The sequence below is a fragment of the Micromesistius poutassou genome (assembly GCF_964030765.1).
Source record: "Micromesistius poutassou genome assembly, chromosome: 19".
Classification (NCBI taxonomy): Eukaryota; Metazoa; Chordata; class Actinopteri; order Gadiformes; family Gadidae; genus Micromesistius; species Micromesistius poutassou.
Window position 1 is genome coordinate 3,253,994 of NC_140289.1, and position 19,066 is coordinate 3,273,059.

Below are 19,066 nucleotides of genomic sequence, written 5' to 3' on the forward strand. Positions count from 1 at the left end.
TGACTGGTTTGTTTGCTGACTGATTTGTTGTCCGACTGGTTATGTGACCGGTTGGCTGACTGGCTGGCTGACTGGCTGACTGATTGGTTGACTGACTCACTGGCTGACCGGCTGAATGGATGGCTGGCTGGCTGGCTGCATGGCTAGCTGTCTGGATGGCTTATTGGCTGGCTGGATGGCTGGCTGGCTGATTTGCTGACTGGCTGGTTGTCTGATTGAATGTCTGATTGGCTGAATAGACTGGGCTGGCTGGCTGGCTGGCTGGCTGGTTGGCTGGCTGGCTGGCTGGCTGGAGTGAGAATGAGGAGGATGTAAACAGGCCTGGTCTTCCCACGTCTATGTTTACACTGGGAGACCCCTGAGCCACACCCCCAGAGCACTAGAGCCCTCCACATCGCCAAATCACACACCATCCATCTCTGACTCCTACAAACAGGCTCACTCACATGTGCATAAAAGACACACACACACACATACCCACGCGTGCGCACGCGTGGATGTATACGTGCATAGACAGACCAGTGTAGACACGTGCGCACCTGCATGCATGACAAGTTGTGCACGGTCACACAGCCCAGTGTATATAAGCTGCAGGTGTGCAGTGTGACTAAAACCTCTCACTTCTTGTCTCTTCCTCTCTCTCTCACTCACTTCATCATGTCTCTGTACTCTCTGCTTGCTTTAATTTTGTCCTGGAATTCATGTTTTCTCGGGTTTTCTCTGCTCATCTTTCTCCAACGTTTAGGATTCAGAAAGGTCTCCCTGGCAGAGCACACATTCAGACTCATTTCAGTCTTGTCATAATGTAACTTGACATAATGGTCACAATGCCATCGTTCCATTGGGACAAGACTCATTTCAGTCTTGTCATAATGTAACTTGACATAATGGTCACAATGCCATCGTTCCATTGGGAAATCCATGTTGAATAAAGCAAGACGCCCCAAAATACTAGCTATCTCCCTTTTTTTTCCCAGGCCTATGAAGTACGCTCAATATAAGCAGAGCACTGCAGTCTTGACAAACACTTGTGGTGTACTGGCCATGCAGAGGTCACCCGTTACCACAATGCAATGAAGACGTGTTTAGGGTTTAGGAGGAGGAACCACCGTTATCTTCACTGACAATAAGCGTGTTTGGATGAACCTTTGCGTTGCTTGTTTATTCTTCTTGCTTCTTTGTGTCATAAGAATGTTAAACTATCCCGCTGTTTACAGCTAACTTTTTTCCACGCCCTTTATCATTATTTTCAGGAATTTTGCTTACTTAATGATTTAAGTTAAAGGGAAAAACCGAAACTTTTCTCATGTTGGATGATCAATGTAAAAACGTATGTTTTTCGTCATGGCTTTTTTCAGCGAATGGATGAAATGCATCTTAATGTCAATCACATGCACGCACACACACATGCACACACACACACACACACAAACACACACACACACACACACACACACACACACACTATATATACACTGTAAACGGAAAATACTCACAAACATCGCCAGGAGGATGAAAAGTCGACGTGGTGATGGACCGTCTATTTACCCTCAGAATCTTGTCCTTCTGTTTGCCTGCGAGTGCTCCCATCCATGTTGTTTACACAGAGCATACTGAGCCGAGAGGGGGAGAGGACCAGCATTGTTCCTCTGGGAAGGACGGCACGACGATGTGCAACCCAACAAGACTGTAAACACACTGCTCTCACAATGTGTGGGTCCATACACACAAACACACACATATGCACATGCATACGTACACACGTGCAAGCACGCACACATACACACATACACACACACACACACACACACACACACACATGCATAAGCATGCACACACACACACACACACACACACACACACACACACACACACACACACACACACAAATACACACAGTGAGACAGAGAGGGGGAGGAAAGAGACACAAAGAGAGTGCATCCGAGTTTCATGATTTTGCAAACCTGCCCTAAATCCAAAACTTTATAGCAAACATTTTGCGACATCTGAACAAGGCTCTCAGCAGCAGAATGGATGTCCTTTACGAGGCTATATTTCATCTAGATGGGCCTGCGGGGAGATTAAATGAGAGGGGGAGATAAAGAGAATTTGGTAACTAGGGATGAATCATTCAGAAGTTATTTGGTTGCTTTCTTTGAGAACCGGCCAAGTGTGAGAATGTGTTTGTTTGTAGCGGAGGGTTTGGGTTAGTACATGCAAACATGAAAAATAAGTAATGTGTCATGCACACACAAGTCAATGAGTGAACACAAATACACGGGTGGACAAAAACAAAGCCACAGTAGGTTTATGTGTAGATTTTGGAAGCTGTAACCCAACTAAGAGGCTACCACTGCAAAAACTCTAGATGCCATTCACTATATCCATTCATGAGTCAGAGGCAGTCCTCATTACAAACACACAAATTTTTCCAAAAATTTTCCAACAAATTTTTTTTTTTTTTTTTGACTCCTTATTTTCCTCTATTTGCAGCCTTCCTAAAGTATCTACAGTTGCCAGCAGAGCATGCCAGATTAATACATTTTGCTTATAAATTGTACTATTTCCCAAAACCTGCACGTCATACGATTATAAACAATGAAAACGGCTGCTTTCAGCATCTGTTTCAGAGTGTTAAATTAGTTTTTTAAGTGTACTATTGGCAGACAACGTGGATTATTCTCAGAAATAAATAGATTTGGCCAGTAACGCATGAGGCGTTTCTACACAACCCAGGGGGAATGAGCTGACCTTCAAGACTCATTCACTGATTCTAACTCAAAGTCAAAGCTTTTATTCACATTAGAGCTCATGAAAGATATCCACACCACCACTGATTCTTTACTTTTTAAATACACCTTATTTCAAACTCAGCGCCGGAGTGAGATTGGATGTGTGGCGTGTGAGCGTGTGTAAACAGGCAAAAGCGTGTGTCTCACGGTGAAACCGTGAGAGTTGGCAGCTCTGTAAACTAAGTGAAGGAAACTTATTTTATTTTCATGTGGGAAACGTAACAACACACGTTATTTTTCGTCCACAGGGTGGCGGTAGTAAACGCTTTAAGACAGGAAGTTAAAAAAAAAAAAAGCCTGCAAGGAGTAGCTGAGGAATATTTCACTGTGCTCTTGCCATTGTTTTGATTTCATGACTTGAACACCGATTCGTCTCTGCAAAAAGGTACATCGATCACTACATCTCGATTTTAAATAAATGCATACAACTGGACGCTCCCTCTGGTTTTCATTGGCTTCATTCAAGTGCTCTTAAATTGTCATCATATGAGCAAATACTAGGGGTTGTAATGCTAGCTAGCTAGTAACTTTTCATTCGTCTCCCTGACAAGACACTTTCTTTGTTGGAGGCTTCTTGTGAGCTGAGCTTGGGACGGGTAAAGCACCGGGACGGGTAAAGCACATCGTACGCATTTTAAACCTGTATTGTTTCATCGACCGGAGAACGTACTTTATCCCCGAGCCGGTGATCTGCGTTACTATGCAACACGAAGCGCACTAGCCGCTGCAGCTAACACCGGCTGCCCCTTAAAGCCCCTCTGGTTCATGAGACCGAATTCCAGCTCCGTATTGATTTGTAAGGCAAGGGGGAGGATAACCCGTCTAAAATTGCTCTCGTTGCATTAGTTTAGCCGGGGATTAAACGTGTTCGGTCTCCTATGAGGCATTACCAGCCTTGCTAACACTAGCTGTGCTGCGCTAACCAGAAGCGTTAGCTTCATCTTCTTATTGTCGCCGAACAGTACCTGTCACAGTGCACTGGAGGCAAGCTTGTTATGGCCACTAACCCTGATTTGTCTTCGCACAGGTGCAGGCTTGATACGTATTGAACGTCCACTGCGCGTCTTCAAGCCCAAAGGTCCAAAACACCAGGCTCACTACCTCGTAAATGTCCTTGTGTGGGCTCACTTGCTACGCAACTATCCAGGTAACAAACACACACGTCTGCGTTGCAAAACACTACAACACATTATAATGCAACCTATCCAGTAATGGTACTGTGATCTAATTTTGTGTTTTTAAAAACCCTGCGAGTCGATAGCTTCTTTAAACTTGTATACTTTATAAACGTTACTTACACCATTATTAAAATGTGTTGATCCAGTTAACAGAAAAAAAACCGATTACACTATGCACTCTGGAAAACAAATTTTGAGCCTCACACGCCTCACATGGTGTCTATGTTGCCTAGGTGATCCATCTCCGTCCGCGGCCAGTTGTGATGGTATTTGCTGATGGATGCGTGAGGAGAAAGACCTAGTGGTTCCCTTGCTGTGCCACACACTGCACACATGGATTCCGGTAACGAGGATGCGTTGGACATCATCATTACGAATGTGGTGGCGACCTTCAGGACAAGATGCCACCTCAACCTCCGCACCATCGCCCTTGAAGGGGTCAACGTCATCTACAAGCCGGAAGTAGGGGTGAGGGGAACAGGTTTTTTGTTGGTTCATCCTTAACCATACCACTTTCTCAGCTGTGTCGAGATGTGTAATATTGTGTCTGTGTCTGTGTGTCCCCGTCCTCAGAAAGTCTTGATGAAACTTCGCAAGCCCAAGATCACAGCTTCGATCTGGTCCTCAGGAAAAATTATTTGCACTGGAGCCACCAGGTAACTTGTATACGTATACACAAGTCATCACCTAAACAAGCAAATCAGGGGGTAGCTATTGTTGTAGCTGTTTATGTAGATGCTAATCATCTACATGGGGGGGGGGGGGGGGGGGGATTGTTGTGTTGGATTGCGGGCGGACGGGATTGTTGTGTTGGATTGCGGGCGGACGGGATACGGGCTGGCGGAGTTGTTGACGGGGGGGGGGGGGGTGACAGCCTCAGCTATTTAGCTCTCATCCGAAGCAATGAGAGATCTAACAGGTATTTTTCTTTTTTTGGCATGACATTTGTTGTGAGAGCGTGAGATATTTATACTTAAAAATCGCGTTAAAATATAAAAAGCGGAATCAATTTGTGGCGCTCGTTGTTGAATCTGTGGCGCTGCGCCACACATTGGTCTATGTATGGGAAACACTGAACTTATTATTCTGGTCAATTCACTAGCTGTTTCTGGAAGGACATTGTTTTTACCATGATACTTGCATCTCATTTCCCAATGCAGTACAATGTTAAAGGTTATATACGGTATAAGTGACAATATTCCATTGTTCCCCTACATCAATGCATCGTTTAGAGGTCTGTGTGTCTCAAGGATTCATTATAACGTGCCTAATGCTCTTAATCGCTGCTGCACTCTTGAACAATCCCTCTTTCTCCCACTCTTTGTCTTTCTTTCTCTTTCTCAGCGAGGACGAGTCCAAAGTGGGCGCCCGCCGGCTAGCACGCACTTTGCAGAAGCTGGGCTTTAGGGTAAGGAAGGGGTCATGATAAGTCATGATACTCCAGTGGCTATGGTGAATTAGTATATGCTACACATGAACCTCCTAGGATGGCGCAATTTTATTGGTTCACTATCTCGGGATATTGGGCAATATCCCATGATTGAGATCTCAAACTCGGGATATTGCGTGATGGTCGTCTCGTCACACTAAAAACAAATAAACCACTAATAAAACTAAAAATAAATCCTGGCAAAAAGTATTAGCTTGTTTATTTTTGGAGTGTTGACGTGTAGTATATACTAAAACAATAATTCGCCTCAGCCTCCGTGAATAGTGGGCAATGGCTATTCCCCACTATTCACTTTGCCTTCGGCAAATAATTGTTAAATGTCCTGGCTTTTGACCCCTAATGCCTGCAGCCTTCCTGAAGGCATTTCACAGGCTTAGTGCAATGCATTACTCCTATTTGCTCTGTAACAACATGCTTCCGAATTCACTGTAGGTGCCTTTGGAGATTAAAGTTTCAGATGTCTTTTTCATGACCTTATTGTTTCCTTTGGGATTCTTTAGGTGCGGTTTTCTGACTACAAGGTGGTCAACGTGTTGGCAGTGTGCTCCATGCCCTTCTCAATCCGTCTGATCGACTTCACTAAGAAAAACCGCCCCATAGCCAGGTAATGCACATCTACATCTAGGGATGCACTGATACCAGTACTCGGACTATACTGTGCTCATGTACTCTTTCTGATGGTAATGCTCCGTCTGAGCATAGCATCTATTCCCGCGTCTGAGGGCCGGGCTTCCTGGACACATGTAATATATCGCTACGGTGTGTGGTGCATTTCATATGTGATTTAAAAAAAAGTATCACAAAGTTTGTACCCAAAGGTAGATATTGTTAAATGTAAGAACTAGTACTTGGTCTGAGGAGAAGTGGAATTGGTGCATCCCTATCTAGATCCAAAGGTAGTCATCGTATCATAGATATCCTCAAAATAATGGAATAAAGTTTTGTGCAGAAAGGAGCTAACCACTCAAGTGCACTAGAGGAAGCCGCCCAGTAAAGAAAAACACACCCCTTCTGGTCGAGATTTAAAGAGGACCATCCTCTTTATTTGTACGGATAGGGTGACCTCTAGTGGTGACAAACACAGTATTTCAATCGATGTATTGTCACAATTAAAGACACATATTTAATGAAAGTAAATTTTTCTGTTTTTTTGCGTGTGTCCTTGCTAGTTATGAGCCTGAGCTGCACCCTGCTGCCACATACAGGATTAAACAGATCAAGGCTACTGTCCAGGTGTTTTCCACTGGAAGCATCACAGTCACAGGTACATGTCTATGCCCTCCCTCTCTCTCCCACTTTCCCTACCTTGCTCTCTCTGTGTCAAACAACCTCACCTTCTTAAAACTCCTTGTGCATTTTTCTGCATTTCACATAATCACATTCAGTCAGAGCTTGTATGCTGCACAGGTGGTTGTTAAAATTACCCTTGATTTGAATCTCATTAAGATGGAGGAGTATTACAAAACTGTGTCTAACTGGTTCAATGAAGGTAAATGTGTTGCAAAATACGAGAGCTTGTAGACTTGGTGTGACAATTTGTAGAATACGATGTGATAACTGGCCACACGAAAATCGGAACTGATGTTTACATTTTCCCTTCAAAAAATCGAATATTCACAAACTATGTGAGCTGAAATGGAAGTAACAGAATACATAAAAACCCATGATTAGAGTTTGTAGACAAGTTTGCTCCCCCTCATAAAAAAAGTTAGGAATCTGCAACACTTTCTGTGATAAATCGGTTGCAAAACATGCAATTATGGGTGATGGCAGTAAGAGCAAAGTTGAGGGCGCCGTGGGAGGAACCTATCAGAAGGCGAAGCCATCTTTTGCTCTGCTCTCCAAGTGGTGCTCCCAGTGAGTCAGTAACTGAGTTGATTACTTAAGTAATATGTTATTTCAAATTAGACTGCGTCAATTGCTGTTTGGCTTCAAAAGGCACCTTAGAACAAATGTCTTATCCCTAGCCAGACTGGCTAGGGATGTTTTACCGCAGCTCATCTGTCATCACGTAATATCTGAGTTTAGAGTAAAGGCCGGCTCAGATCATCTATTTTTGCATGATTAAATGACAGAAGCAAGTTGAAATATCTGCATCTGGGTTACTGTAAATGACACTTGACATGGAACTCCTCAACTCATAAGTAACATGATGCTGAATGTAGCTCATCACAGCCTCCCATTCCCATCACTGGATTCAAGAACCAATCATTTGGTCCAGAGAGGTGGAGCTGGACTAGGTCAAGCTCAGCCCATTGGGCTCTGCGTGAGCATCACCTGAACAATTCAAGACAGCAGAGCAAAAGAGAGCTTTGATTTCTGATTCAATTTAAAAGAAAAGAATGGATGGTGTTTTTTCTTCTTCTCCGACTTCAAATTCAGCTCAACTGTTCGAATATTTTTACAAGTGAAAATGTAAACATTCAAGTTCAGATTTCTTTCTCGCATCGTATTCTATTAGTTCTCACATCAAGTCAACAAGCTCTAGGTAAACATGTTTACCTTCATAGGATTAGACCTTCCTATCAAATTAGCAGCACAAATCAGCTGCATCTGTGGCATAGCATCATATTTGCATTCCGGAGAATATGAACTACCCGTCCTTTTGTGGTTTAGTATCATCATTTAGTGTTCATTGAGCTTGGTTTAATGTCAGTCCATTTTTTAATTTTTATGTGCATTGTGGGTGTTGGAAATTATTTGATCCTTCTTTGTTGTGCACGCCCCAAGTTGTTGGCACTCACACTACGCTTCTAATCCATTTCCAAGCAATGAATGATGAATCTGTTCTCATTCTAAATCAAGCCATCCCTAACAACAGCTCAATTCATAGCTTAGCCTAAATGTTTACCCTCGTTAAACAGTTTGTTAAAGAAACGAACCAAACCTCAGTTTGATCAAAATCCGGACTTACCGGCAGGACTAGGTTTCACCACTCAAGCCATTTGTTTTCACTGGTGCATATTTCATATTGTCTCTCACTTTGTCAATCTCTCCCAACCCTAAATAAACGTCTCTACCCCTCTTTCACCCACTGCGGCCGTGCACCCAGGACCAAATGTACAGACTGTGGCCACAGCTGTGGAGCAGATCTACCCACTACTGTTTGAGTGTCAGAAACCCCTCCGAAAATAGTGGAAGAGAAACAAACAAACGAAAGAGAAACAACAAACAAAATGGAGACCCGGTCAGCCGGTCGGGGCGGGGGGGGGGGCGGCAGCCGGCATGAGGAAAAAGACGACCAGATCCATCTGGATGTTTTTTTTTCGTTGGGCTGGAGTGGAGGCACCTTATGCTGGGATGTGATCGTACGTTATTCTCATCTCGGCGAGAGCTGTATCGACGGACCGGCCAGAGGGGGCGTGAGCACGGATCGCGTGTTTCTTCTTCTAAAAAAAACTAAAAACAACACTTGAGCCGCTCACCAGGGTCTCAAGAGTTTCCGTCGTACTGAATCTTAAGATGTTCCCTTGTTGATGGTGTAACTAACTACTTTGATGTTTGGGACTTTGGTCACCTAATCTACCCCTGCTTTCTCCTTTTTTTTTTTTTAAATGCACTGTAACATCTTTTTCCTGTCCCGTCGGTGAAAAACTGGTCCTCACCAGACTAACAAAACACCGACCAACGCAAAGCCAGTTCCTTCGAGCCACGTAACTATTTTAGATGCCAAGATGGCGTTAGAGAGAGTGTTCTGTGTTTTAACAATGGAAACCAACAGCACGTTTTAAACATGACCTCTAGTGTCACTCCGTCCACTGCTCTTTTAATTTTAAATATATATATATATCCACATATATATGTGTATATATAATGAAAATGTTTCCTCATTATATGCAAATGCTAGGCTGCTTCACGTTGCAGACATGTTAGCCCAGAGTTCAGTTTCACGAATCCACCTAACCCTAACGGTTACCAACTCAGCTGTGGTTGCAGGTGTGAGAAAAAAAGTTATTTGTGGATGTTTTTAAGTAAGCTTTTTACACAGCATTAATCATTAAGTCCGCTCAGCCGGGGGTGGGGGTGGGAGGGGCATTGTAAAATAGTTTTTTTTAAGATTTAAAAAAAGTAATAAACGCTGTGTCAACTGTGACATGGGGGGGGGGGGGGGGTGGGGGGGGTGGGTGGAGGGCCTTTGACAGCTGGCCTGGTCAGACATGGTCCACGATATGTAAATACAGGCATGCTGAGGTGTGTGTGTGTGTGTGTGTGTGTGTGTGTGTGTGTGTGTGTGTGTGTGTGTGTGTGTGTGTGTGTGTGTGTGTGTGTGTGTGTGTGTGTGTGTGTGTGTGTGTGTGTGTGTGTGTGTGTGTGTGTCAGAGGAGGAATCACAATGTTTACCTTAACGATTAGTAGGAGCGCGTGTTTATGTTCAACATTTCTTTTGTTTTGTATTTTGTATTGAGATGAAAATGGTTTACTGAATAAAAGAGGACTACCATAGGAGCTTTGTTTGTTTTGTCCTGATTTCTTCTTGCATAGGCGGTTAATATACCCAAACTGTGTGTGTGTGTTTGGGGGGGGGGGGAAGATAGTGACACTTGATCCACTATCGGTGTGGAGAACCCACATAGGTCATGCACAGCAGCCGGTCTGTGCCAGAACACTGGCTATCAGTGGCAAGGTGAGGATTGATGAAACTATCCAATTAGAGCCCAGGGGATGATAAGGGGCTCTTGTTTAGGGCTGCCGTGATAAGCGCAATATTGCAATGCAGCGCTATTGACAAGCCAACCAAAGGTGATTTTCAGATCAGACTATCGTTGAATAACTTAAATCCCCCAGTCTAACCAGAGACCCCAGGGCCCCCAAACACAGCAGGTGTACAGGACTGCTTCGCAACACACAGACGCTGCAAAAACGCCCAAGCAGAGTCCTTTAAACCTTACAACTGTTAAAAAAATGCTTTTTGACGTGGTTGGACATTTTGTTCATCTTCGGTCGATAAGCGGCACTGCCCTGTGCCCAGAGCACAAAGTTGAACATATTTTAACTATGACAGACCGAGCCGAGTTTGGAATTTGGACAGGACAACGGGGTTGCCACCCCTACTCTAACGCATACAATGTACACTCTTCAAGAGACAAATATCAAAATATGACTTTTATTGTCCAAAGTGTCATTGTTTCAGTGGACCCCTTGTACTTGTTAATTGTCAACAGCAGCTTTTACAAACGGTGGAGGACACCATCTTCCCAGTCCGGTTAGACTTCAGAGTACCACATTCACCAGATACCCATTTATGTGAATACAGAAATCATTGAAGTAGAACAATTGCAGAATCTGGAACTTCCATTTTAGTACCACTCTGGGTGAAGTTTAGTTGCCTATCAAGACAGTGATATAAATTAAGATGGTACTTTACTAATCCCACACACAACATTTATCAACCTAGAAAAATGAGGTGAAGTTGCAGCCATGTTAGGTTTGTTAAATGTGTAATGAATATGTGGGAGAAAAGCTGGACACGGACACACACACACACACACACACACACACACACACACACACACACACACACACACACACACACACACACACACACACACACACACACACACACACACACACACACACACACACACACACACACACACACACACACACCATAGGTCTAACTATTTCAGAGGCATTCATCACGCTAGAATCAGATATCACTAATTGAGAACTAAAGAAAACCATGTTAAAAATACTGTGTTCACAAACACAGAGCAAGTGAGAATCATTTAGAGCTTGACTTACAGAACAGTGAAACCAAAATCAGGTGCAGAATGAGTTGAGGAATTACAGCATCTTGATCACAAACAACCTAAGGTAGATATTATTTTTAGACCAATCTCAATGTTAACATCTCCTTGCTGCGTGTCAGCAGATCGGACTTCATTGCCAAACAATAATGTGTACAGTGGACACTGCAAACTCATCCTTTGCGCTCCAATACGGCTACTGTTCTTTCATTTCAAAAGTGTTCATCTAGAGTTGCTAGGTGAAGACAGTACCAGGGCCGTTTGGTACTTGGTGCCATTGTCTCACGTACGTGTGTCCTGTTATCCTTGTGGTTCCCAACCTCTTTGCTTCCCCAACGTTCATGTTTGTGCATCTGCTTTGACCCAAATTGTTCATAACCCAATCAACATCTGCCAATAATATTATTGTCCCGATGAAAGTAATTGCATCGCTCTGCTATGCACAAAAAAAAGAAAAAAAAGATGAGCAGACAGTTCATATATATATACAGGGCGTCTGAGAACCTAAAATAAAACAAATGATTCACTGAGCTTGATCTTCAAATGTCTTATAGCTTATGTCAGCAATGTGCTGTGACCCCATATGCGTATCAGGGGACGCAAAGGTTGGTGTCCCATGTATGATCCTATCCTGAGCCCGCCAACCTTTGGCGTTTGGTGTGGGCGTATCTTTCGTCCGGCTACTGTCTTGGCAGGGCGCTCAGCCGCCGTGGATCAGAGCGTGAGATTACCGGGTGTGTCCGTGGATTTGAGACTCCTCTCCGACTCCCTCTGTTGCGGTTGGACCCGCTTGCAGAATCGCAACTCAAAGTGCTTCCTGTTACAAAATAAGAGCATGGGGGGGGGGTGGGGGGTGAGATTGTTTAAGGAAAACATTTACTTGGCTTAACTGCAGTTATCTTACAGTACCTAAGTCAGAGCACGTTTATCTCCCACACTTATTTACAGGTTGACCTTGGTAACTACTGTGTAATTCAGAATTTGTCACACTGACCCTGGCATCGTAAAATATTTAACGTTTATTGAGGTTTTGGATTTTTCTGTTGTGGTTTGCGGATTAACGATCACAAACATTTAGGTCATGTATTACTCATGTTGAAGGGTATCTTGTTCGATTCTAATTAGAAATAATGTATTTTCTTAATAAGTTCAACCAATGGCTTCTCTTAATTCATTAATGGCAGGGTTAGCTCTCTTGAGAGCTGATGAGTTGATGTGAGGTTTGAGTGAGCTGATGAATGGATGCGATACAGTACGTTGTGTTTGTGTTAGTGTGTGTGTGTGTGTACAAGACAAGGGGCCCACTTACTTCATAGCTAGTTCTTTGGATATCTGTTCCAGTGTGCGGCCCCTGGTCTCCGGGACGCAGAGGATGACGAACACCAGCAGAACAAAACTCATGGCAGCGTACAGGAACATCACGCTCGACACGCCAATGGTCTCTGGAAGAGGGACAAATCCAATCAACTTTATTGATTGTAATTTACTTAATATTTATAATTCTTTATTTGTCCTGAGTGTGTGCATATAGCCTGTGTGCGTTCTGTTGTACGGATGGTTTTGTTCAAAAACAACTTTGGGTAACTTATCGAACATGGGTGATTTTTAAATAAATCAAATGGAACCCAAAGAAAAATGCAAAAGTAGCTAATTAGTAATAATTATAATACCGCTCCTGTAACCAGGCAAACCCCGCTAACTCCTCCCACTCTTGTTTGCAACAACGCCTCTGTACTACCTGTGTAGATTTGTACTATCTGTGTAGACTTGTACTACTGTGTTCTTACACACACCTGTGACGGTGAGGAAGGTCATGGAGATGAGCAGGTTGGTCGCCCAGTTCACCGCCGACACTACCGACACGGCCTTGCCCCGTACCCCCGTGGGGAATATTTCACTGATCACCACGTAGACCACTAAAAGGAACGGGAGAGAAACACACACACTTACATGCCACCACTTGTTAATATTTCCTAAACCTAAGGAGGGGACAGCCAATGACTAAAGGTGTGTAAAGGTATGACTACACCTCATGAGAACAGGTCCTTTTGTTCATGACTCAAGCAGTTCTCTCTCCACCCATGTAGGTTCTTGTGAAATTTCAAGTATTTGAGGATTGTGTGTGTTAATGTGAGAGAAACGGTGAGCAGCTTCTGGTGCTGCCACCCTGACGTCCTTCAGCTTGGATTCTCCTCGTTCCCCACCCCCACACTACGTAAACTAGCATGTCATAAGATTTTACTTTTTTTTGGCATGGTCGCTAAGTAGCAGGACCTTGTTGTCTCATTATACTGCAACGTTGCTGTATAATACACTACATTCCTGCAGAGGCAAATGACTAATCGAACATGGCAAAAAACATGAGAATTTTGAGAAGATGAGTGACCTCACAATGACACTTGGCAAGGGATGTTACATTTTGGCATGTATGAACCAGTATCTTCATGGGCCATTACGTTTGGCTTTTTATCATTGTCCCGACACACTTGTTCGACAGTTGAAAATGTGCCAACCGATTGCAGGTTATGTCGGCCTTGAATCAACCATAATAGGGCTACTGCACATCTGACAGGCCTGGAGTCTGTTATAAGGATATATTATAGCTTGTGTCCAGATTGTTTTCAGACATATTGCACTCTGATCTGAAATACATAACAACTCAACTAAGGTCAATCCAAACCTTTAATATATAATATGACATCAGCCTAACTGATTAAGTTATACCCTGTAAACTTTAAACTGCCACAGTGTCAATATAAATTGTTTCATTTCTTTTTTTTGTTATATAGATCTAAGATGTTTGGGAGATTAGTGTGGACGTGATCTAGGTCATGTTAACCGTGAGTGAGTGAGTGATTGATTGATTGAGTGAGTGAATAAGAAATTGAATAAGTGAACAAGAGATTTGAATCAAGGGAATTAAATCCCTTGTTCACTGAATAGCAGAAATGGTGCGTGCGTGCGTGTGTGTGTGTGTGTGCGCATGCATGCATGCATGCATGCATGCGCGTGTGTGCTTGTTCTTACTGGGCCCGAGGCTAACCGAGAAGGCTGCAACGTACACGAGCAAGCTGATCAGAGACACCCACTTCAGAGTGTACGACACCACTGACCCATTCCCGGCCCCCTCCTCCTGTTCCAGAGTCTTTGTGGCCCACGTCACAGCAGTGGGGGACAGGTCACCACCGCTGCCGCCGCCGCTGCTGCTGTTCCAAAGAACAGGCAAAGTGTTGTCAAGTGTCACATGACTGTAGTTCATTCCCACCCCGGGACTGTTCGGGTCGCTGTGGTTCAGCCCGGGGGACGGGCTCTGACACAGGCTGGTCAGGTGGGTGTGGCTCTGCGACGTCACCACCCCCAGGGTGACCAAGGACATCCCCATGGCGACGGCGCCCACGCACAGGAAGCTCTTGGGCCCCAGGCGGTCCACCAGCAGCACGGCCGGGATGGTGCCCACCACCTTGACCACGCCGAAGCCCGTGGAGGCCAGGGTGGCGGCGGCGGCGCTGTTGAAGCCCACGCTGTGCAGCAGCGGCGAGGCGTACGACAGGATGTTGGGCTGGCCCGTCACCTGCTGCAGGAACACCAGCGCCGCGCCCGTCAGCAGGCGGCACCGCAGGTTGGCCTTGCCGCTGAACAGCTCCCGGAAGCCGTGCTCCGACTCCTCCTTCAGCCCCGCCCGGATCCCCCGGAGCTCGGCGTCCACGTCCCGCGGGGTGTCCCCGCCGCGCAGTCGCGTGAGCACGCCCCGGGCGCTCTCCACCCGGCCGCGGGCCACCAGGAAGCGGGGGCTGGGCGGCAGCAGCAGCAGGCCGGCGAACTGCAGCAGCGCCACGGGCGTGACCAGGCCGAAGGTGTACCGCCAGCCGTCGGGCAGCGCGGCGAAGGCGTAGCTGCAGCTGAAGCCCAGCAGCACGCCCACCACCAGCATCAGCTCGTACAGCGTCACCAGCAGGCCGCGGCGCTCCTGCGGCGAGATCTCGGCGATGTAGAGGCAGGCGGCCGTGCCCGACAGCGCCGTGCCCATGCCGATCACGGCGCGGCCCGCCATCAGCGCCGCCAGCGAGGCGAAGGCGATGCACACCGCGGTGCCCGCCACCACCGTGGCGGCGCTGAGGAGCATGGAGCAGCGGCGGCCGTAGCGGTCCAGGATTGGCCCGCCCGTCAGGCAGATGAGCAGGGAGCCCAGCAGGTGGGAGCTGACCAGCAGCTCCTGCTCCCGGCAGGAGAGGGAGAGGAGGCCCCGGAGCTGCAGCAGCACGCCGGAGGTCAGGCCCATCTCGTAGCCCAGCATCAGGCCGCTCAGAGAGGCCGCCACGGCCGCCAGCACCACCAGCCAGCTGCAGCCTGGACCCGCAGATAGACAGGCATAACTGGTAAATGGACTGCATTTCTATAGCGATTTTCGAACCACTCAAAATGCTTTACAATATTGCCTGACATTCAAGAATTCATGCACACACCGACGGCGGAGTGAACCACGCAAGGGGACAGGCAGCTCGTTGGGAGCAGTCAGGGTAAGGTTTCTCGCGCATGGACCCCTCGACACTCAGCTAGGAGGACACGGGGATCGAACCAGCAACCTTCCGGTTACCAGTCAACCCGCTCTACCTCCTGAGCCCCCCCCCCCCACACACACACACACACACACACACACACACAAGGTGTTAATAGAGAGGAGGATGGTAGGTGGAGATAAAGTTAAGGCATGTTGATTATTGTTGATCCGGTTGTAGCTGTAGTCACAGTGTGCTGATGCAATCAAAGGTAGTAATTACAATACAGAGAAGTTGTGAGTGAGTCACTAGGTTACAGCAATATATAGCAAATGAGTTGGTTGAGGGGATGGGATTTGGGTACACTCCTTATTTTACACTGTAAACGACAGACTGAATGTTTAATTTAGAGAACAGGTAATGATTGGAAGGTATGTGATAGCCCTGCCTTGTCATGTGTTTTGATATACTGTTGTTTATGATGAATTAAACACAAAGGATTAAACATTGCGTCTCCACTCCACTTAACACTACAATGCAGGTATTACAGTTAAACACCATAGGCTTTTACCTCTGCCACACCTATTGGAAGTATTAATGGATAACTACAATAACACAACAGCCATGTGCATAATAACAGCATAAACAACACCATGGAATTAAAGGCATATCAGGGTGTGCCTATCAGTTCTTTCTGTTCTTTATCATTGGACCATAGCTTGGCTTTATAATGCATTTCCATTAAAAAAAAAAAAAAAAAGGGTTGCCCTCTACCCTTTGTACAATATGTAATACCGAGATGCGGCCTTTATAACTTTATACTGTATTGCTATTTTGTCATTCCTTAAAACATAAAATGATAACATAATGAATATATGATCAATAAAAAACTGAATGCACAAAAATGTAGAACTTTCAAGCATTCAATGGAGTTTAATTTGATTCCCAGGGTGCCATGAAGCCTGCTTCTCTGGTCAGACGGGAAAGCAGAGAGAAGTTTCGTGCCTACCTGTGCTTCTGAGAAGATCGGGCTTCAGTGTCCGGTGTTCCTGGGGCTCGTCAGAGGGCATCCTCTCTGTCTGACCGCTGAGATCCATGATGATAGTAGTCCTCTATCAGACCAACATGGACACACACACACACGCACACACACACATACGCACGCACTAGAGTTAGCCTTCTTGATGGCTTTAAAAAGCTATATTGAGCTATATTAATCAAACGCATTCCACGACTTCTTCTGAGTATTGGTCGGAGGATATACAACTGTCAATATATAGTTACAACCATAGTTACAACCAATCCATTTACAAACCAAACTTGCAATTCCGAGATTACGTCTAGGCTGTGGACGGGGATGCAAGTCTAAATTGTAGGTCTATAGTTTCAGACCTGGTCCCGTCCAGTCTATCTGTGCACTCGATTAAAGTACGTTGTTATTGCCTATACGTGCCCTTCCCCACAGCCTTCCCCTCCATCGCATGTGGCTGAACCAGAGCGACGGTACAGGCTGAGGAGTGGTCAGCTGCGGCTGAAAGTTTCATACGTCAGGAAAACGAGTAATTCACTTGATAGGCTACTTCAGCAGTAATTCAACACATCTCCTACCCCGCGACTTTAAAGCCAACGCTATAGTTGACACATCCTGACACAGTTGAACATTCAAATGACAACCGTTTTTCCGTACGGTTGCATTGGCACACAATCTCCATAAACTAACCACAAAACCGAGGAACTAACGCTCAATGACAGCGGGCTGCAGAGACACTTTAGTTTCATACCTCGGCCCCTGGATGTCTGACGTCACGGTGTCTATTTATATATTTATTTTCAGGTCCATTGGTCCCCTCTGCAGAGTAGCCTGTTTTATTGCAACTGTTTTCCGAACTTTCCAGCCTTCCCTTGTTCGTACACGATCCTGTTTTGGAGAGGCACTTGTGAGACTCCTCCCACTTTCCCTTGCATGCCATATAGCGGTGTATGGCTCAATGTGGTGCCCTTTGTGGAACTGGTTACATAATTGAGATCAGTCTGAAGTAGGCCAATATAATTATTGAAGTCAGACGGGGAAATGATGCATAAAGATATGCATCATTTCAGTGATTATTGGCCCATGAGTGAACAATCTGAAATAAATTAAAACGTAAACTATACAGCCCTCTCCATGTAAATAATGAAACAAACTCGTCTGTTGATAACTTAACAAAGTAAAATTAGTAAAAATGTGTAAAAATCTTACTGTGTTTTGCATATATCATTTGTTTTCCCCCTCCCCGGCTCATACAACTTGTACTCATACAACTTAAGTCCAATTCCCATGGCCTACTTGGGGATTTCGTTTTTACACCTGCTGCAAGGCTGTTTGAACAGCTGTAAAAACGACACCCCCTCCCTTAAATCCCGATATATGAAGTGCTGTATCAAGATGTTTAGTATAACCTATGGTAAATACCCAGGGGGGTGGTGGACCATATAACTGGTGTATAATCCTGTATTTGTTTGTTTGTTTGCCTGTTAGTGATTCCATGTCTGCCATATAGCCTCTGCCTGCACACGCTAAAGGTTACTTAGAAAGGCATAGTAGGACATGGAATATGTCTGGCCTCTATGCGTTATGTAAGAAGCCACTTAGGGTGTCACTGAGATAACTCTGGAGCAGATAAAGTACCTAGATACACTTCAGAATGGCACACACAGATCCAAACCAACCATCACTGAATAACACAGGGAGTGTTGAAATATTATTATCAAACTCCTGAACAATATTTACTTGTACTATTATGATTGAAGTGTATTTTATTGAAGTGGTACAATCAACATGTTGTTCGTACATTGTAGGCCTACAGCGATTGGTCAACATTTGGAACCAAACCATTAGTATGGGTATGAAACATTGGGAAATAACCACTTGGCTGAGGCTAGGGGGGAATTCTTGGCCTCCTTTTTCCACCACTAGGGCTACTGGTTTGCCTGGCTTTGCATTCCTTGGTTATGTATGGCACAATAAGTACGCTAAGCAAGCCATTTATACATTTGGCAACATCTCTCTGATCAATAAAAACCAACATAAACTCCAAAGGTCTACCCTTGTATAATTGGAAAAAAAACATTAAAAAAAACATATAATATAACATATAATATAACCCCAAGTAGGCCTATTTCACCATGTGTGTTAACAGTCCCCTTCCCTCCAATTTATATTATCCACTAAAGTTAAACTTGTCTCAGTGTGTGCATCCTGAAGCCAAAACAATCAAAGTGGAAAACATCACATAATAAATTCACATTCTACCTTCTTAACATAGCGGCCTGTGCAGTGCAGGTTCATGCATAAAATGAAAGAAATCCTACAAAGAGTCTAGTTTCTGCCGAAGCTTTATGGCAGTCCAAAGCGTACACGCAG

At 45.0% G+C, this 19,066-nt stretch overlaps 2 protein-coding genes across 3 annotated transcripts; one reads left to right on the forward strand and one right to left on the reverse strand.

Moving 5' to 3' along the window:
- Window positions 1–3,066: 3,066 nt before the first annotated feature.
- tbpl1 (TBP-like 1) lies at window positions 3,067–9,421 on the forward strand. 2 transcript variants are annotated; one of them, XM_084484014.1, is made up of 8 exons: window positions 3,067–3,177; window positions 3,820–3,939; window positions 4,204–4,438; window positions 4,544–4,626; window positions 5,315–5,378; window positions 5,921–6,024; window positions 6,590–6,684; window positions 8,473–9,421. In XM_084484014.1, the coding sequence occupies exons 3-8, from the start codon at window positions 4,304–4,306 to the stop codon at window positions 8,553–8,555; spliced, it is 564 nt and encodes a 187-aa protein (XP_084340140.1). In that variant the 5' UTR covers window positions 3,067–3,177; window positions 3,820–3,939; window positions 4,204–4,303; the 3' UTR covers window positions 8,556–9,421. The 2 variants fall into 2 exon arrangements, with proteins under 2 accessions (XP_084340140.1, XP_084340141.1); XM_084484015.1 differs by having other exon boundaries at window positions 4,204–4,432.
- A 1,143-nt stretch (window positions 9,422–10,564) lies between these two features.
- On the reverse strand, window positions 10,565–17,551 carry slc2a12 (solute carrier family 2 member 12). The gene is made up of 6 exons (XM_084483997.1): window positions 17,445–17,551; window positions 16,673–16,775; window positions 14,195–15,514; window positions 12,961–13,083; window positions 12,477–12,609; window positions 10,565–11,984 (listed from the first exon to the last, which is right to left on the reverse strand). Exons 2-6 carry the CDS (start codon window positions 16,758–16,760, stop codon window positions 11,882–11,884), a joined length of 1,767 nt encoding a protein of 588 aa, XP_084340123.1. The 5' UTR covers window positions 16,761–16,775; window positions 17,445–17,551; the 3' UTR covers window positions 10,565–11,881.
- Window positions 17,552–19,066: the final 1,515 nt, after the last annotated feature.

Coding starts and splice junctions, on each gene's coding strand:
- tbpl1 (XM_084484014.1), top strand. CDS start 4,304: ATGGATTCCGGTAACGAGGATGCGTTGGACATCATCATTACGAATGTG. Junction 4,627..5,314: donor ATTTGCACTGGAGCCACCAG/GTAACTTGTATA, acceptor TCTCTTTCTCAG/CGAGGACGAGTCCAAAGTGG. Junction 5,379..5,920: donor TGCAGAAGCTGGGCTTTAGG/GTAAGGAAGGGG, acceptor GGGATTCTTTAG/GTGCGGTTTTCTGACTACAA.
- slc2a12 (XM_084483997.1), bottom strand. CDS start 16,760: ATGGATCTCAGCGGTCAGACAGAGAGGATGCCCTCTGACGAGCCCCAG. Junction 15,515..16,672: donor CGATCTTCTCAGAAGCACAG/GTAGGCACGAAA, acceptor CTGCGGGTCCAG/GCTGCAGCTGGCTGGTGGTG. Junction 11,985..12,476: donor TCCAAAGAACTAGCTATGAA/GTAAGTGGGCCC, acceptor ATTTTGTAACAG/GAAGCACTTTGAGTTGCGAT.